The 14,246-nt window shown below is 31.1% G+C and overlaps 1 protein-coding gene across 1 annotated transcript; it reads right to left on the bottom strand.

Moving 5' to 3' along the window:
* Positions 1–3,093: 3,093 nt before the first annotated feature.
* Positions 3,094–3,892, bottom strand: LOC149556093 (metallothionein-like protein type 2). The gene is made up of 3 exons (XM_089833736.1): positions 3,736–3,892; positions 3,502–3,585; positions 3,094–3,398 (listed from the first exon to the last, which is right to left on the bottom strand). Exons 1-3 carry the CDS (start codon positions 3,798–3,800, stop codon positions 3,308–3,310), a joined length of 240 nt encoding a protein of 79 aa, XP_089689862.1. The 5' UTR covers positions 3,801–3,892; the 3' UTR covers positions 3,094–3,307.
* Positions 3,893–14,246: the final 10,354 nt, after the last annotated feature.

Raw genomic sequence — 14,246 nt, 5'->3', positions numbered from 1 at the left:
CAATTGGGTCCTAATGTGTAGACATAAGTGCGGGTTATCAAAATATAGATATTAAAATGACATAACTCTATAGTCTCAAAGGTGTATCAAAACATTGAATTAGAAGTATCATAATGCAAATATGTCATCTATGCTAGGGTGGGTTGGGTGAGGCCTCACAATTAGAAGCCTAATTGTTGATCCTCCCTAAGGGGTGTTGGAAATTGCTAAATCAATTTCCTTGTATTCCCTAATGCTAGATAAATTGACCTTCCACCCTATCAAGTTGTTGAACCTGAAATGCAAGGCTTTAGAGGGGTGAATTGGTGAGATGGAATATAAGAAGGATGGGAGCAAGCAAATGAAGATTATCACTGAGCAGTAGGGGTCACATGAGGTCATCAAAGAGATAAAGAAGAAGATACACAAAATGGAAAAGTCCACCAAGGAAGTGATGAAAAAATGCTAGAAAATGCTCAACTCTTTTGTTCATTTTATGAACAGGTTCACAAGCCTCTTAGATCAAAGCAAGAAGGTAAAATTGGTGTTGGATCTGGATGAACCTGATAAGGATGAGGTAGAGGCTGGACCTGCAAAATGTACTCGCTTCAAGAAAAAAAAGAAGTGGAAGAAGGAGACCTAGATTTCTCATCAAGAAATGAAGTAGGTCACTAAGAAGTTTAAATATTTTCAATAGGAGTTGGAATATAAGGTTGAAGCTTTGGCCTAGTTTGCTTCTCTCTTTTGTTGTCTTTTTTTTTTAAGTCTTATATGTTCTAGTTGGTTTTTTGCTAGTTTTCTATTGTTGCTAGTTTTGGTGCTAGATTTAGCCAAGTTTAGTTGGAAATGGATGTGGGTGTTTTTGTTACTCAAAACATAGTTTCATTTAAGGACTTAATGGTTTCTCTTTTTCTATAAAACAATTGGGGTTTCAAGACCATGTAAAAAAACACTTATAGCCTTAATTAAAAAGATTTAATTTATTTTAGTGTTGATTATTTATTATGTTTATGATAAGGATTCAATTAAGGTTAGTGTTATGATTGCACATCAAATTTGAATTAGTACTAATGTTTATATTAACAATTTATTTAAGGGATAAGGTTTAATTTTGATATAGATTAGGATTGATTTCAATTTGGTTAAGGGTTAGATATAGAGAACAATTAGTTTAAAGATAAAACATGATAATTACTAGGAATGATAATTTATTAGGTTTGTGATAAAGGTTAAATTGGGTTAGTGTACGATTAGGCTTAACATAAGGGTTCAATTTGGTTTATTTTATTCATTCTAGATTTAAGGTAAGAAATTAATTCGGTTTAATGTTAGAATTAGAGTTCAATTCAATTAAGGTGTTTCTAAGATTCAATTTAACTTAATATAAATGTTGACATATGTATTGAACACCTCTCTCTCTCTCTCTCTCTCTCTCTCTCTCTCTCTCTCTCTCTCACACACACACACACACACACACACAAAACTTTTAGATTGTGTCTTTTTTTCTTCTTCAGGTTATTCTTTAAGTAAACACGTATATAGAACAACTCTCCCTCTCTCTTCAAACTTTTAGATAATGTCTTTTTTTTTCCTGGTTATGTTTGAAGTAAACACATGTATATAAAACTTTAATTTAGGGGATTATATAAAACATTTATTTAGGATAAGGTTTATTCAAGGTAAGATGTATCTTTCCCTTTGTACCATTTAGTTAGGGGCAAATGTCATGTATGTATAAAAATGAGGTTCCAATAGAATTATGATCTCTTCTAGATAATGTTTAAGTGGTCTTTGAAGTGTGTAAGACAATGTTCTTGCATTTGGATAGGGGCTTAATATGTATATATTTTTTTATAAAGAAAGGCATAGGGTTTAATTTGTTTTAAGTCTACTTTATGAATTTTATTTAAATTAGTTTATATTTATAGTTCAATTTTCTTTTGTTCTTTTAAAGATGCTTAAATATAAATTCATTTCTATTTTAGTTTTTATTTGATTGTAATGATAATATAGAAGAAAAGTTTTCATAATGAAGAGACCAAACATATGTATGTATATGTATGTATGTATGTATGTATGTATGTACCTATATACATATAGGTATATAGGTATATACATATATGTAAATATGTATATGTACATACATATGTATACACACACACACACACACACACATATTATTGATGTATGTTATTTAAGGTATTTTGGTATTTAAAAAGAAGAAATGAATGAAGGTTAAGATAGGAAGTCTTTGGTGATAATAAAAGATGAGTTCTAATTGATCATGACAACTCTTTTAGTAAGAAAAGAAGATGTCTCCTTCCATGCTTGGCTTTCACCAACCGTAAACAAATTTGAATGAAGTTATGATATCATACAGTTGTTTGTTGGGTTATATTGCTGAACATATTTCAAAATAGTTTCTACATGTTTAATTATTTACTCTATCTATATTTATAGTGATTTTATAAATTTTTTAACTATGAAACCAATTTTATACTTGAAAAAATACTCTATAATATTACATTGATATCGGTTGGACTTTATTGTTTAAGATAATTTTATCCAATCACTTCTTCTCACATAATATTGTTGCATAAATTCTTTTCTTTAAACATGTGATAATCCTCACAAATATTTTTCAATAAATCTTATTATTTTGATCTCAATTTTCCCTCATCCAATAGTCTTATACTTTTACCAAATTTTCCCAAAAAGTACTACTATAAAACCCCTATATAGTCTTCCATGATATTCACCATTCTTATACTTCAATCATTTTTTTCTCAAAAATGCTATAAAACCCCCAAATAATCCTCCACGTTATCTACCATTTTCTTGTCTCACCCTCACTGAAACATATAAATTTGTTTAAATTTAAACACTTGTACAAATTTGGTCATACATAAAATACATCTACAACTGTAAACCATACTCATGCTTGCAGATGATTGTGTTTTATTATGAACCCAAATTTCAGATAATCTTATCAAAGCCCATTTCAATCTTATAATCAATTCATATGATAACAACTAAAAAGAACAGAACTACTGATAAATTGAAACAGATGGCCAGGAAAGCAATCTTTCCTAATTACCCACATCCAGACACGTATAAAACTAACCACGCTTTGTATTCATATTTGAAAGTTACACAATAGAAAACACATACTGCTAACTTTCCATAACCTTAAACACAAAGTCACACAGGTATAACACAACAAAAAAGTGAGCTGCAACTTATTATTATAGTCTATACGTATATTATGCTTTATCTTGCACAACATCATGCAGCCTATATATACTAAGTATCAGAGAATGTATTGAGATCATTTATTGCAGGTGCAGTTGTCACAGGAGCAGTTTGCCCCACACTTGCAATCATTTTCTCCTCCCACTGTCATACTTCCATCCACATACCTTCATACATTATCAACAACACAATCAGTTAATATTCAATCTTAAATGAATAAATCAGAAAACTATAGCAATGAAACTTAAATGAATGGCCATGATAGCTTACCCCATGTCAGAAGCAGAGCTGGCCAACACAAATTCCATTGAAACTGATCTCTCACTATAACTGAGATCAGGATACATGCCGCATCTGTACCACCATAATAAAAAATAACAGAAACCCTTCTAGAAATCAATTTATTTCCATCTATAAAGACCAACAAAGCCATAAAACTATAGAAAAGCAATGGAATGTACTGAATTGAAAGAGAAGTATGAGTAATAAAAAGAGGATAGTTACCCATTGCACCCACTGCCACACTTGCAGTCTGACCCACAACCACATTTTCCTCCACAGCAAGACATGATTATTATTACTCTTTGCAGATGAAGCTCAATCAAACTATTGTTAACAAGAATGAGCAGATCAAATGCAATTATGAAATTTGGACAAGATGGGGTGATTTTATAGAGGAAAATGTGTAATGCAAACAATGTTGTTTCGTCAGCAATGAGGTAAAAGAATGGGGAGAGGGAAGAATCAAATAAAGCAGTCACATTCATCAGAGGGGCCCTGCTTTATGATTTTGAAAAAGAGATGTTCCTAAACATGCTATATTATAGCTTTTTCTTATATGCTCGAGGAAAGTTGTGTTATTTTAATGGCAGATGAAAGCAATGTTTGGCGTATGGCTATCAAATAAAAATTAAGAAGTCACTTTCTTTTGGTCAAATAATTGAAGGCTGGCGAAATCAGCAAGGGAGGAGATTATTTTAGCTCAATAAAGGCCACATTATAGGGTGGAGAACCCAACGGAAGCCTTTTAATAAGTGGGAGTGTTGTCTTTCTTTCATATACAGTGGAATATTAATCATTATTGTATTGAAGTTTTAAATTGTGTAAATAATGAATAATCGATAATAACTTAGTATTTTGTTTTTATGTAAAAATGATAAATGTTTCTTTTGCTTTTATTGATACAATTTTAATATTAAAGAATTCCTATATGTTTTGAGAAATTTTAATTTAGTATATAAGTTAAAGTAGATTATAAGAAAATATTTCATTTTTATAAATGTAATGTTCTAATAAGAACAGAAAGCTTAATTTGTTACTTCAATAAAAATGAATCAAAGAGTCAAATTATTTTCAATGGAGATCACTAATATGGCCCAGGAGTGTGAAATTTTCGAACGAGGAGAATTATGTAAACTCTATCAGCGTCATTATGATAAAGCCTTAGACTTTATTTTTGAATTTAGAGTTTTTATTGCCAATTGATTTTTTCTTCAAGTTTTATTTTTATTCTATATTTGATTAGATGTTTCGCGTGGGACGTTCAAATTATTTTACTTGGTAAAGTGGTGACAATGAAATGATAGAATATGGGTATGTGTGGGCTCGAGCTTTGTTCAACATATGTGTTTCCCTTAAACAAAGGAAGAAAATGCCCGGATGTGTAAAATGTAATCTATGCTTGTTAGTCAATTATAAAGTACTGTTTAAGTATTCATCATTATGGATGATGTAATTATAGTTTAGTCTCTAGATAAGAGATATTGAGTATATTGGATTTTATTTTTTATTAGAGATTTTTTTTAATGAGAGTTCTGAATTAGAAGAGGGTTAGAAGAGGGGTTTGAAAGGGTTGATTTTTTTTTTTTTAAATATAAAATTTATAAATTTATAAGAAATAAGAAAATAAAATAAAATAAGAATGATGGTACTAATTTAATAATGATAAAACTTAGATTTGTTGTGGTGTTGCTATCAAGATTTAACTATATAGTTTTTGAGTCAAATTCATTGACCCATATTTTATGAGTAGTGACTCACACATGAATTCAACTCTCATGAGAATAAATGGAACACTTATCACTCATTGGTTTTAGGTGATTCTTGTAGATTTTAAAGTCAAACCTCCCCTATAGATTTCGGTGAGTAGAGTTCTCATCTTTTGAGTGTCAAGCTAAAAGGGGGAGCAAATGTGACCACATGAGACATAGTATAACCTATATACAATCTTTCTCTACAAAATTCAGACAACATATACTTAACATGTAAATATACAATAGTTACATATTAATTGGTGTAAATACATATGCAATTATCACTAACAAAATATGATTAGAATAATTAATTATAATTCTTTTATAATGACTTTTACATTACTCATGGATCAAAGAAACTTATTTTGTTGTCAATCTCAACACAAATATAATGTCTTCAAAGTAGTATTTGCCCAAATATTAATCATTGTACAAATTAAATAAAAAGGAAAGAAAGTAAGGTAAGAGCCTGCAACACAATGGTAAATTCAAAGTCTCTTATCTAGGAGGTCCTAGGTTCTAATCTACTACAACTTAAAACACAATAATAATTAATCTTAACAAATACTAATAACTAAATAAGGGGTTCCATGCCTAAGTCACCTACCTAGCTTGTCAATGGGAACTTTGTCGATAACTCTTTCCTCACTCTCATTGAGGATAAATAGTTTTTTTTCAATTCTTTATAATGCCTTGACACTTTTTGCTTGGCCTCTAGTTTGTCCGTTCAATGACACAAAATATTATGTTACAGATAGTCTTTTCTTCTAGCCCCACCATGGCTCTTGTAGTGTAAATAGAAATGGATTCAACACGTAGAGGGCCTCTTCTTTTTAGGTATCACCTTTTCCTTCCAACCTTCAATTGTGGAGCTTTGGAATGGTGTCCTTGCAAACATTGGGAAGAAGCTTGATTACTAAATTACCAAGCCTCTTTCTTTGGCTAGAAAGTTACCGATTTTCTATAAGGTTATGGCTTCCACCCATATTTACTATTCCTCCTGTTAGGCTCCTTCCAAAGCCTCTTACATGAAGTTAGAAAAACTCCTTTAGGATAATTCTTTGGCCTTCTAGAGCTGATCATCGTGGATTTTGTAGAGTTGTGTAGAAGTATTGTGGTCTTCCCAAGGATTCTGGAGGCTTTGTTCTTATTTCCACTCAAAAGAAGGTTATTTCCTTATGTGCCAAATGGATTATTTGTGTTCTCATTAGAGACGGGGCCTAGAAAATTCTTCTCAAGCATTGCATTTTTTCTAGTTTCCCAATCAACAAACCTTCTTGGAAGGGGATTTGTGTTCAAAACCTTCTCATTACTCCTAAACCAATGCAAATCCATGGTACCTTTTTTGTCAAAAGGATCTCAAAATCTTGGGAAGCCATCAAGTTGTGGCTTTCTTGGGCTAGTGATGTTCTTAGGGATGGGCTATCTATGAACCAACATAACATTTATTTGGTCTTCCCTTTTTTCTATGCAAGTGTTTCACTTGCTAAAGTGCATGGTGCTAGTGCGCTACATTTTTTAAAACATGGCATTAAGGCACCTACATATTTATTTTCCCAAGTCACTATGAGCCTCAGAACTTGGGATGACATGCAAGTATAGTTTCATTCGACTCATTCAAATCATTAGACATTTGATCTATTGATCTCTTCTCTTCCCCCTCACATGCTTCATAAGATGAGTATTCAACCTGTTAAGCCATGGTGGAAGAATTTGAAATCATATCTATGTACTCCTCTTGTTCATTATAAGCCTAAGATAGGATACCTCTAGTTGGTGCCACACTTGCCTATGGTTTATACTCTCAACCAATAGTGGCACCTCTAGTCTTCTTGAAAAAAATTGGAGATATAGATTTAACAATATTTGGAGCACCATCATTGAGCCAAATGTTGCACACTTTTCTTTGTGTTTTATATTCTAGGGTTCACTCTTGGGCCCTCAACTCAACAATCTAGAATTTCTTGACCCTTGATGTCCTTTTTGTGGACACCTTAAGTCTTTTTTACATATCTTTTGGTTATATAAAAGAGGCCAACAATATTGTCTTTGAACTCATAATTTTTTAAGCCCTTTATGTTGGAACCTTTTCCTTGGCATATGATCTTGCTAGGAGATTCACCCAAAATTCTCTTCAAGTATACCCAGATTTGGCATGCTTTCAGGGTGAAGATTCTATTCATGCTATGAAAAGATAAACATGTTGTTCTTTTTACTCACATATTTCTTGATATAAATATTTCTATTGCATACTAACGATTTCATATGTAACAATGTAATGATGAAGATTCAAGTATAGGGCAACAAGGTGGCCCTTGAAGTTGCTTACCTATATGAGTTGTTGAGTCATTGTGGTAATGAACCTTGTATAGTGGTCAAAGTGTTACTAGATTCTAGTTCTTTTGATTGCACTTATCCCTATGGCCACTGCCAAGGTCATATTTCTTCCACCCACTAATATCAGACTCCTTGGTCCCATGCTCCTCGCTACTCTCCTGGTGGTGGGAATGATGGTTGGCATTGCCACTTAACCTCTCTGTAGTGATGCAACTCTAGATGGTCCTCAGGTACCCCTACTCCTACTCAAGTTGTTTTTTTTTGTTCCACCCTTAGTGGTGGCTTAGCATGACCTGAAGGCACTTCTAATAATGGTCTTTCCTTCACCTAGCCCTAGAAATTTTTCCTCCTAGAACTAAGGAGGAAACAGATAAAGATAAAATTTTTAGAGATAATGGGTGGTCTCTACCTAACCCACATGTTAACATTGTTGATGTATGGGGATCGGATGATTACCGCAATCCTCCTCCTGCACCTTGCACTACTCTTACAACCTGAGGTTTTTTATGCTATTTTTCTAATGAATAGCTTGTAAGTTGTCTGGCATTGGTGCCATGTGAACTTTCTTAAGGTGGTCTTATACCCCCTAACTACTTTTTGTGAATATTTAACTTTAATTTTTTAATTAATAGAGAAGGGACTATTCATCAAAAATAAATAAATAAATAATCTAGGATTTCATCCATTTCTGATAATGAAATAAAAAAATGTGGCAAGAAAATAGCTACATATAGATATAAATATATTAAAATAAATAATTTGAAAATATTTTATAAACCTTAATATGAAGACTTGATTAACCATTAAAAATTTTATGTTAACTTTAAAAGATGTCAACAAAAAACCTTTAACAAAGTGAAATCCATTTTCAAATGGCTCATGTTTTACCTTAAGATTGCCTAGCAAAAAATTAACCAATTGGAAATTATGGTGGAACCAAATCACATGGTTAAATACTAGATGAAAGGTGAGAGAGGTGATGCTTTTTTAGGAGGTTGGGGAGGAATTTAGGGGAAAGCTCAATAAATTTGAAAAACATTTGAAATCCTTAGGTAAAAGTACAAAGTTGTGTCACCTTTTAGGCTTACTTATCAGGATGAGTGAATTTGATTATTTCTATCAAAAAATCTATTTTGTTCTAACATATGATCTAGATAAATTTATTTAAGCTAAGTTATATATGATCTCACACTTCTCCAATTGGAAATGACTATTAAATGCATGTTTTATACTAGTTTGTATCCAATTACTAAAGAAATAAAATTATTTTAGAAAACTAACATTTCAATGACTCTTACTATTTTAATGATATTTTTAAAGTGGCATATAAACACCATTTTATAGAGATCAAATTCAAGAATATTCACATATAGAGTTATAGTATTGTAATTAGATATAGTATCCCATAATTAAAAAATTCTACAAGTATGTATTTTAACATTCGAAAAGATGTCAATTTTGAGAAAGGAAAAACTATTAAATCATATATAAAAATATTAATAATTATATGAAATTCTAGAGGAGAGAGTCCTCTTCCAAAATGTATAATTTTTCTTCTAGTTAGAATAGATTTGTTTTGATAAATGTGGTGGGAGATGAAAACTATTGATTTCAGGTGAGTTGAAATTTGAATCATTATAATTTAGAGAAAATATAAGTCTAAAGACAATTTTTATTTTTCATTGTTCTAGCTATATATGTTATCAATAACATAGTCTAAGTTCAAAGGGAAATAAGTTTATTTACATATAGTTTTGTTGTGGGAACTAAACCCCTAATTTTCAACATTTTTCAGCCATTAAAAAATTATCTATAAAAATTAACAAATTATATCAATTCTTATTCCAAATAATTATTACAAATTATAATCCTAAACTTCATCCATTTCTACACATTTTATTAGTTTACTTCATTTTTAAATTCTAAATAATAATACTAGTTTTATGTCATTGAAGGTGAATAGTTATACTTTTGTTAGCCTTTTTATTTATAAAGGGGTGACAAAGATTTGTGCTTTTACCCCCCATATTCAAGAACCCCCATGCACATACGCACCCACTTCTCATTTGGAATACTCAAATGGTTAAAAACACCAACCAAGTGAGCCTAGAACAATGGATTGTCATAGATGAGAATCATTGTAGATTTTTAAGAAAAATCTATAAAGTCCATAAATCCAAAAAATGAGAATGAAGACATGCAAGTAGAATCATCCAAGAGAAAAATTAGTACAGGAACGCCAACCTAGTACATGCATCTAAGAGAGATGGGATATATAGAATATTTTAGATCATTTGATGGTTAACTACATAACTAAGCTATGCATTCAAGGTATCAAAATAAATGCCTTCCAAATACCTATGCATCAAAAATCATTCTGTTGTTAAGAAAGAGCTCTAGATCAATGTCATTTTAACATGAACAACTCCATATTCTTTGTCTTCATCATCCTTTAATAAATTCTTAATTTCTCATGAAATTCTAAATCAACTACAAGACTTCCACTCATCAAAGTATTAATTATTAGACAATATCTTCAAAAAAAATTCCTTTAAGCTTTGGAAGATTAGAAATCTTAATAGAACAAATATCCAAAACCAGGAACATTGTAAATCCTCACATGGAACCAACATATAATTATCAAAACTGGTCTCTAATGCTAATTTAACATAAATGAGAACATCCCAGAAAGTCATCTAAAATTAGTATGTGCATCATGTATCTAAATATTTCTTCAATAGGTTCAAATAAACAAATACAAGTATACATTCCTATGTCATAAAGGGGGAAAAAACATAGATGATTCCCATAATTAAAACCTTAAAGGAAAGTCGATGTAATTTATAGATCTAACAACTTTTTGCACAATTACAACATATAGAATTAATATTCTAAAATCATGAAACTAGAAAAATATAATATAATAGAACACACACAGAAAACCCCTAGTGATAAAAAAAAATGATTTGAAACATTATTTTTAAATTTAATTATAAAATATTATTTTTATGCTTTACCACAAATTATTTATATTTTTAGTTTTTAGTTTTATTAGTGTGTTTAAAGTAATCCTTGAATTTTATTAAGGATTGATTTTAGGTGTGCATTATAAGTTAGCCTTTTTATTGTTGAATATGTTAGAAAAATAGAGTTGGGGTTTACTATGAAATTTGATTTGAAAGTTTTGCTAAATTTTTAGTTGAACTTTATGTATAGGGTTAAGGTTCAATTAATATTAGGGTTAGTGTTTAAGTTATATGATGTTAAGAAATATATATGAAATACATGTGGATTGGAGTAGACTAAAATATAAGGCTTTAATTTAGTTCAGTGCCTAGGTTTAATGCATAATTTAGTTTTAGGTGAAGGTTTACTATGGTATAATTTGGTTAAATTTAGTGCTAAATTTTGTTTAGTTTAATTATGTAATGGTCTAAGTGGTAGGGATTATATTTATATAAGAATAATATTTGAATTGACATGTTATTTTATTTATTTATTATAAAATGTAATTTTTATGTCTTGTTTTTGGGTACATGTTTAACTTAATGCTTTAATTTTATTGTATTAAGGATTAATTTTAGGCAAAAATTACAATTAAGGCTTGTCATTGAATATGTTCAAAAATAAGCTTAGGGTTTAATCTTCTATAAGATCAATATAATACTTTAAGTTTGTACACTATGAAATTAGATTTACAATTTGGGCTAAATTTTGAGTTCACCTTTATATTTAGCGTTAAGGTTCAATTAATCATAGGGTTAGTGTTTAATTTATCATAGTGTTAGGTTAAGCAATTTATGTACAAAATAAGAGTTAGGGTTAGAGTATATTAAAATATTAGGGTTTGGTTTGGTTTAGTGCCTTGGTTTAATGCACAATTTGGTTTTGAATCAAGGTTTAAGCTAGGGTTAAATTTCATTTAGTTTAATTATTTAATCTTCTTTGTGGTAGGGATTTTATTAGATATAAAATTTGATTTATATAGATATTTGAATGATAGTTGTAATGCTCTATTGATCATCCTCTTTGTGCTAGTAATCTTATTTCAGTTATTCTTTCTCATTATGTAATTGTTAGTTGTCTCATGCCCACTGGTGATTTTTCCCCTCCTATGTTAACCAATCAATTGGTGGTGTCTTTTGATCTCCTTATGTTTGATACTTGTCCTGCCTCTATTGGTTGTCCTACATTTGTTGGTAAATTGTAAGTGATGCTTCCTATGCTTCCTATAGTTTTTGGTTTTCCACTACCTTACAATGGATTGTCAAGCACACTGTCCTCTGGAGATAATTCTAGGCATAGTTTGAATAAGGGTTTCTTTGCCATACTTTCAAATAGGTTAGATGGAGCTTTGGTTTGAGGGTAAAGGGATCGATTTCTATTTCTAACCCTCTTTGGCTTTTTGTGGATGAGGAGACATTGCATGGTATTAATTATGTACCAATTCACATCTTCCCCTTGGCCAAAGATTTTTATTTTTCCAAATTTAATTTGGCTAAGGATAGAAATCTAATTCTAAGTGATCATTCCTTTACTTGGGAGTATTTTTTTGTGCTCATGATTGAGTCATGGCACCCTGAGTTCTCCCCCTTTACTGAAAATTCAAACAAGGTTCCAGTTTGGGTGAGGCTTCCAAATAGTCCTCTTCATCTTTGGGTTGATTCAGTATTTGAAGAAGTGGGAAAGGATCTTGGTGACTTTTTATGGTTGACGATGCTTCTATTGGTATTATGCTTTCAACCTATGCATGAATCTTGGTTGTGATGGACATTTCCAAGAGGATTCTAGATATGGTTAAGCTTGAGAATTCTAAGGGTTTTTGGTTTCAACAATTGGACTATTAAGATATTCCTTTTAGATGTAGGAGATGTTTTGAAAGTGGGCATGTTGTAAACATTATAATATCCTTGAGAAAATATATTATCAAATTGTCTCTCAAGATTCTCATGATTCTTGAGAACCACATTGTTGTTATTTTACCTTTGACTAGTACTCATTCTACTAGCTCTATGGCTTCTAGTGGTCAAACTACTTGTAGTTCCCTTATTATGTCTTCTCAGAGTACTTTTCTTGCTATCAATGCTCCTTCATGTTTTGTTTCTAGTTTAAATTCTATTGGTACTATTTTCGATGGATATGCAAGTTTTGTGTTGTCTAAAGGTGCAAATGCTAGTAAAGATTCAATTGTTGTTGGTGAGGTTTCTTTACTAGATGTTGTTCTACTCTGTTCTATGTTGCATATTGATGTTGGAGGTCCTATTTCTAATGGATCTATTAGGCATAATCCTTTGTTGGTTAAGATTGTCCTTATTAATGCTAGCCCTAATTCGGATAGTAATTTGTTTTCTACATCTTCTTTGGGGGATATTGGTTCTCATCACCCTAATTCATTTTGCGAATAGGATACTTCTTCCAAGGTTGGAGATGAATGAATTTTTGTGAAGGGTAAACACTCTAAGTGTGTACCAAAATTATTTGATATGACCATTAGGTCCTATAAGAAGGGGGATAAAATGTAACCTTAGTGGGATTTTTAAAATATTTTTGGGTTGTTGGGTCTTCATTGCTTCATCTTTGGTAGCAACTACTCTTATCTTTGTTTCATTGGTATTCACCCTATTTGGCATGTTGTTCTAATTAAGTGAAGTGAGATAGGGGTTGAAACCTTACAACCAAAATAACATCAAGTCCAAAGAGGCAAACATAAGGTCATGAGAAGTGACACCTAAAGAATAGAACTAGGAAAAACTAGCAAACTAAACAGCATGACTATAACTAATTTAAAATAGACAACAATGAATTGGGATGGGAAACTAACAACAAAACCCATGCACTACCAAGAAGGCCAAAAAATGGACCTAGTTGCAACCTAATAAATTACCAGCCAAAAGAAAGAACTTTGCTGAACTAATGAGAACCTAACACCAAATACTACACCAACCACCAAACTAGCAGAAACCACCCACAACCAAAACCCAACACCATCAAAAACCAAACATTAAGGACCCAACACACACCAACCCAAGGCAGAAGAAAGGAAGGCCTACCAACTATTTCTACAACTCCTTTAGTTTATCTAGGAAGGATAACTTGGGAGGGTGGATAGACATTGTATTGCTCGTCCCCTGGGAGACTATCAAATTGTCATCAACTTTGATCAAAGTCTTCTCCTTGTGCTTCCTCTTCACCACTCTTTCTTCCAACTTGAGCTCTAGACCTCCAATATTGAGTTCCATTTTAAATTGAACAAAATTCTTATGGGAAATCAAATTATTAAATATGATCCTTGAGTAGGTTGGCATGTTGTTTTTAATGGGGAATCTTAATGTTCTATCTCATGATTATTATGTTGGATTTTGGGTCCTCTTAAAACCTATTTTTACCTTAATCCAAAATAAAAGTTGTAATTTAGTAATAGATATGATCTAAAAAAGGGTTTGACATGATATTAAGTTTAACATCAACATTTAATTAACTTTAGTGATGATTATTAATTATGTTTATGGTAAAGATTCAGTTAAGGTTAATGTTATGATTACACATCTAATTTGGAATAGTTTTAATGATTGTATGTACAATTTATTTAAGGATTAAAATTTAATTTTGATATGGATTATGATTGAGTTTAAATTTGGCCTAGGG

Source organism: Cupressus sempervirens, chromosome 5 (assembly GCF_028749045.1).
Source record: "Cupressus sempervirens isolate cs-2001-9-10 chromosome 5, ASM2874904v1, whole genome shotgun sequence".
NCBI lineage: Eukaryota > Viridiplantae > Streptophyta > Pinopsida > Cupressales > Cupressaceae > Cupressus > Cupressus sempervirens.
This window is presented reverse-complemented; position numbering and strand designations above follow the sequence as displayed.

What these genes read in the sequence shown, in the direction of transcription:
- LOC149556093 (XM_089833736.1), bottom strand. Translation starts at nt 3,800, where the DNA reads ATGTCTTGCTGTGGAGGAAAATGTGGTTGTGGGTCAGACTGCAAGTGT. An exon ending in TGTGGCAGTGGGTGCAATGG is followed by an intron (nt 3,586 to 3,735) that starts GTAACTATCCTC and finishes ATGGTGGTACAG; the next exon opens with ATGCGGCATGTATCCTGATC. An exon ending in AGCTCTGCTTCTGACATGGG is followed by an intron (nt 3,399 to 3,501) that starts GTAAGCTATCAT and finishes TAATGTATGAAG; the next exon opens with GTATGTGGATGGAAGTATGA.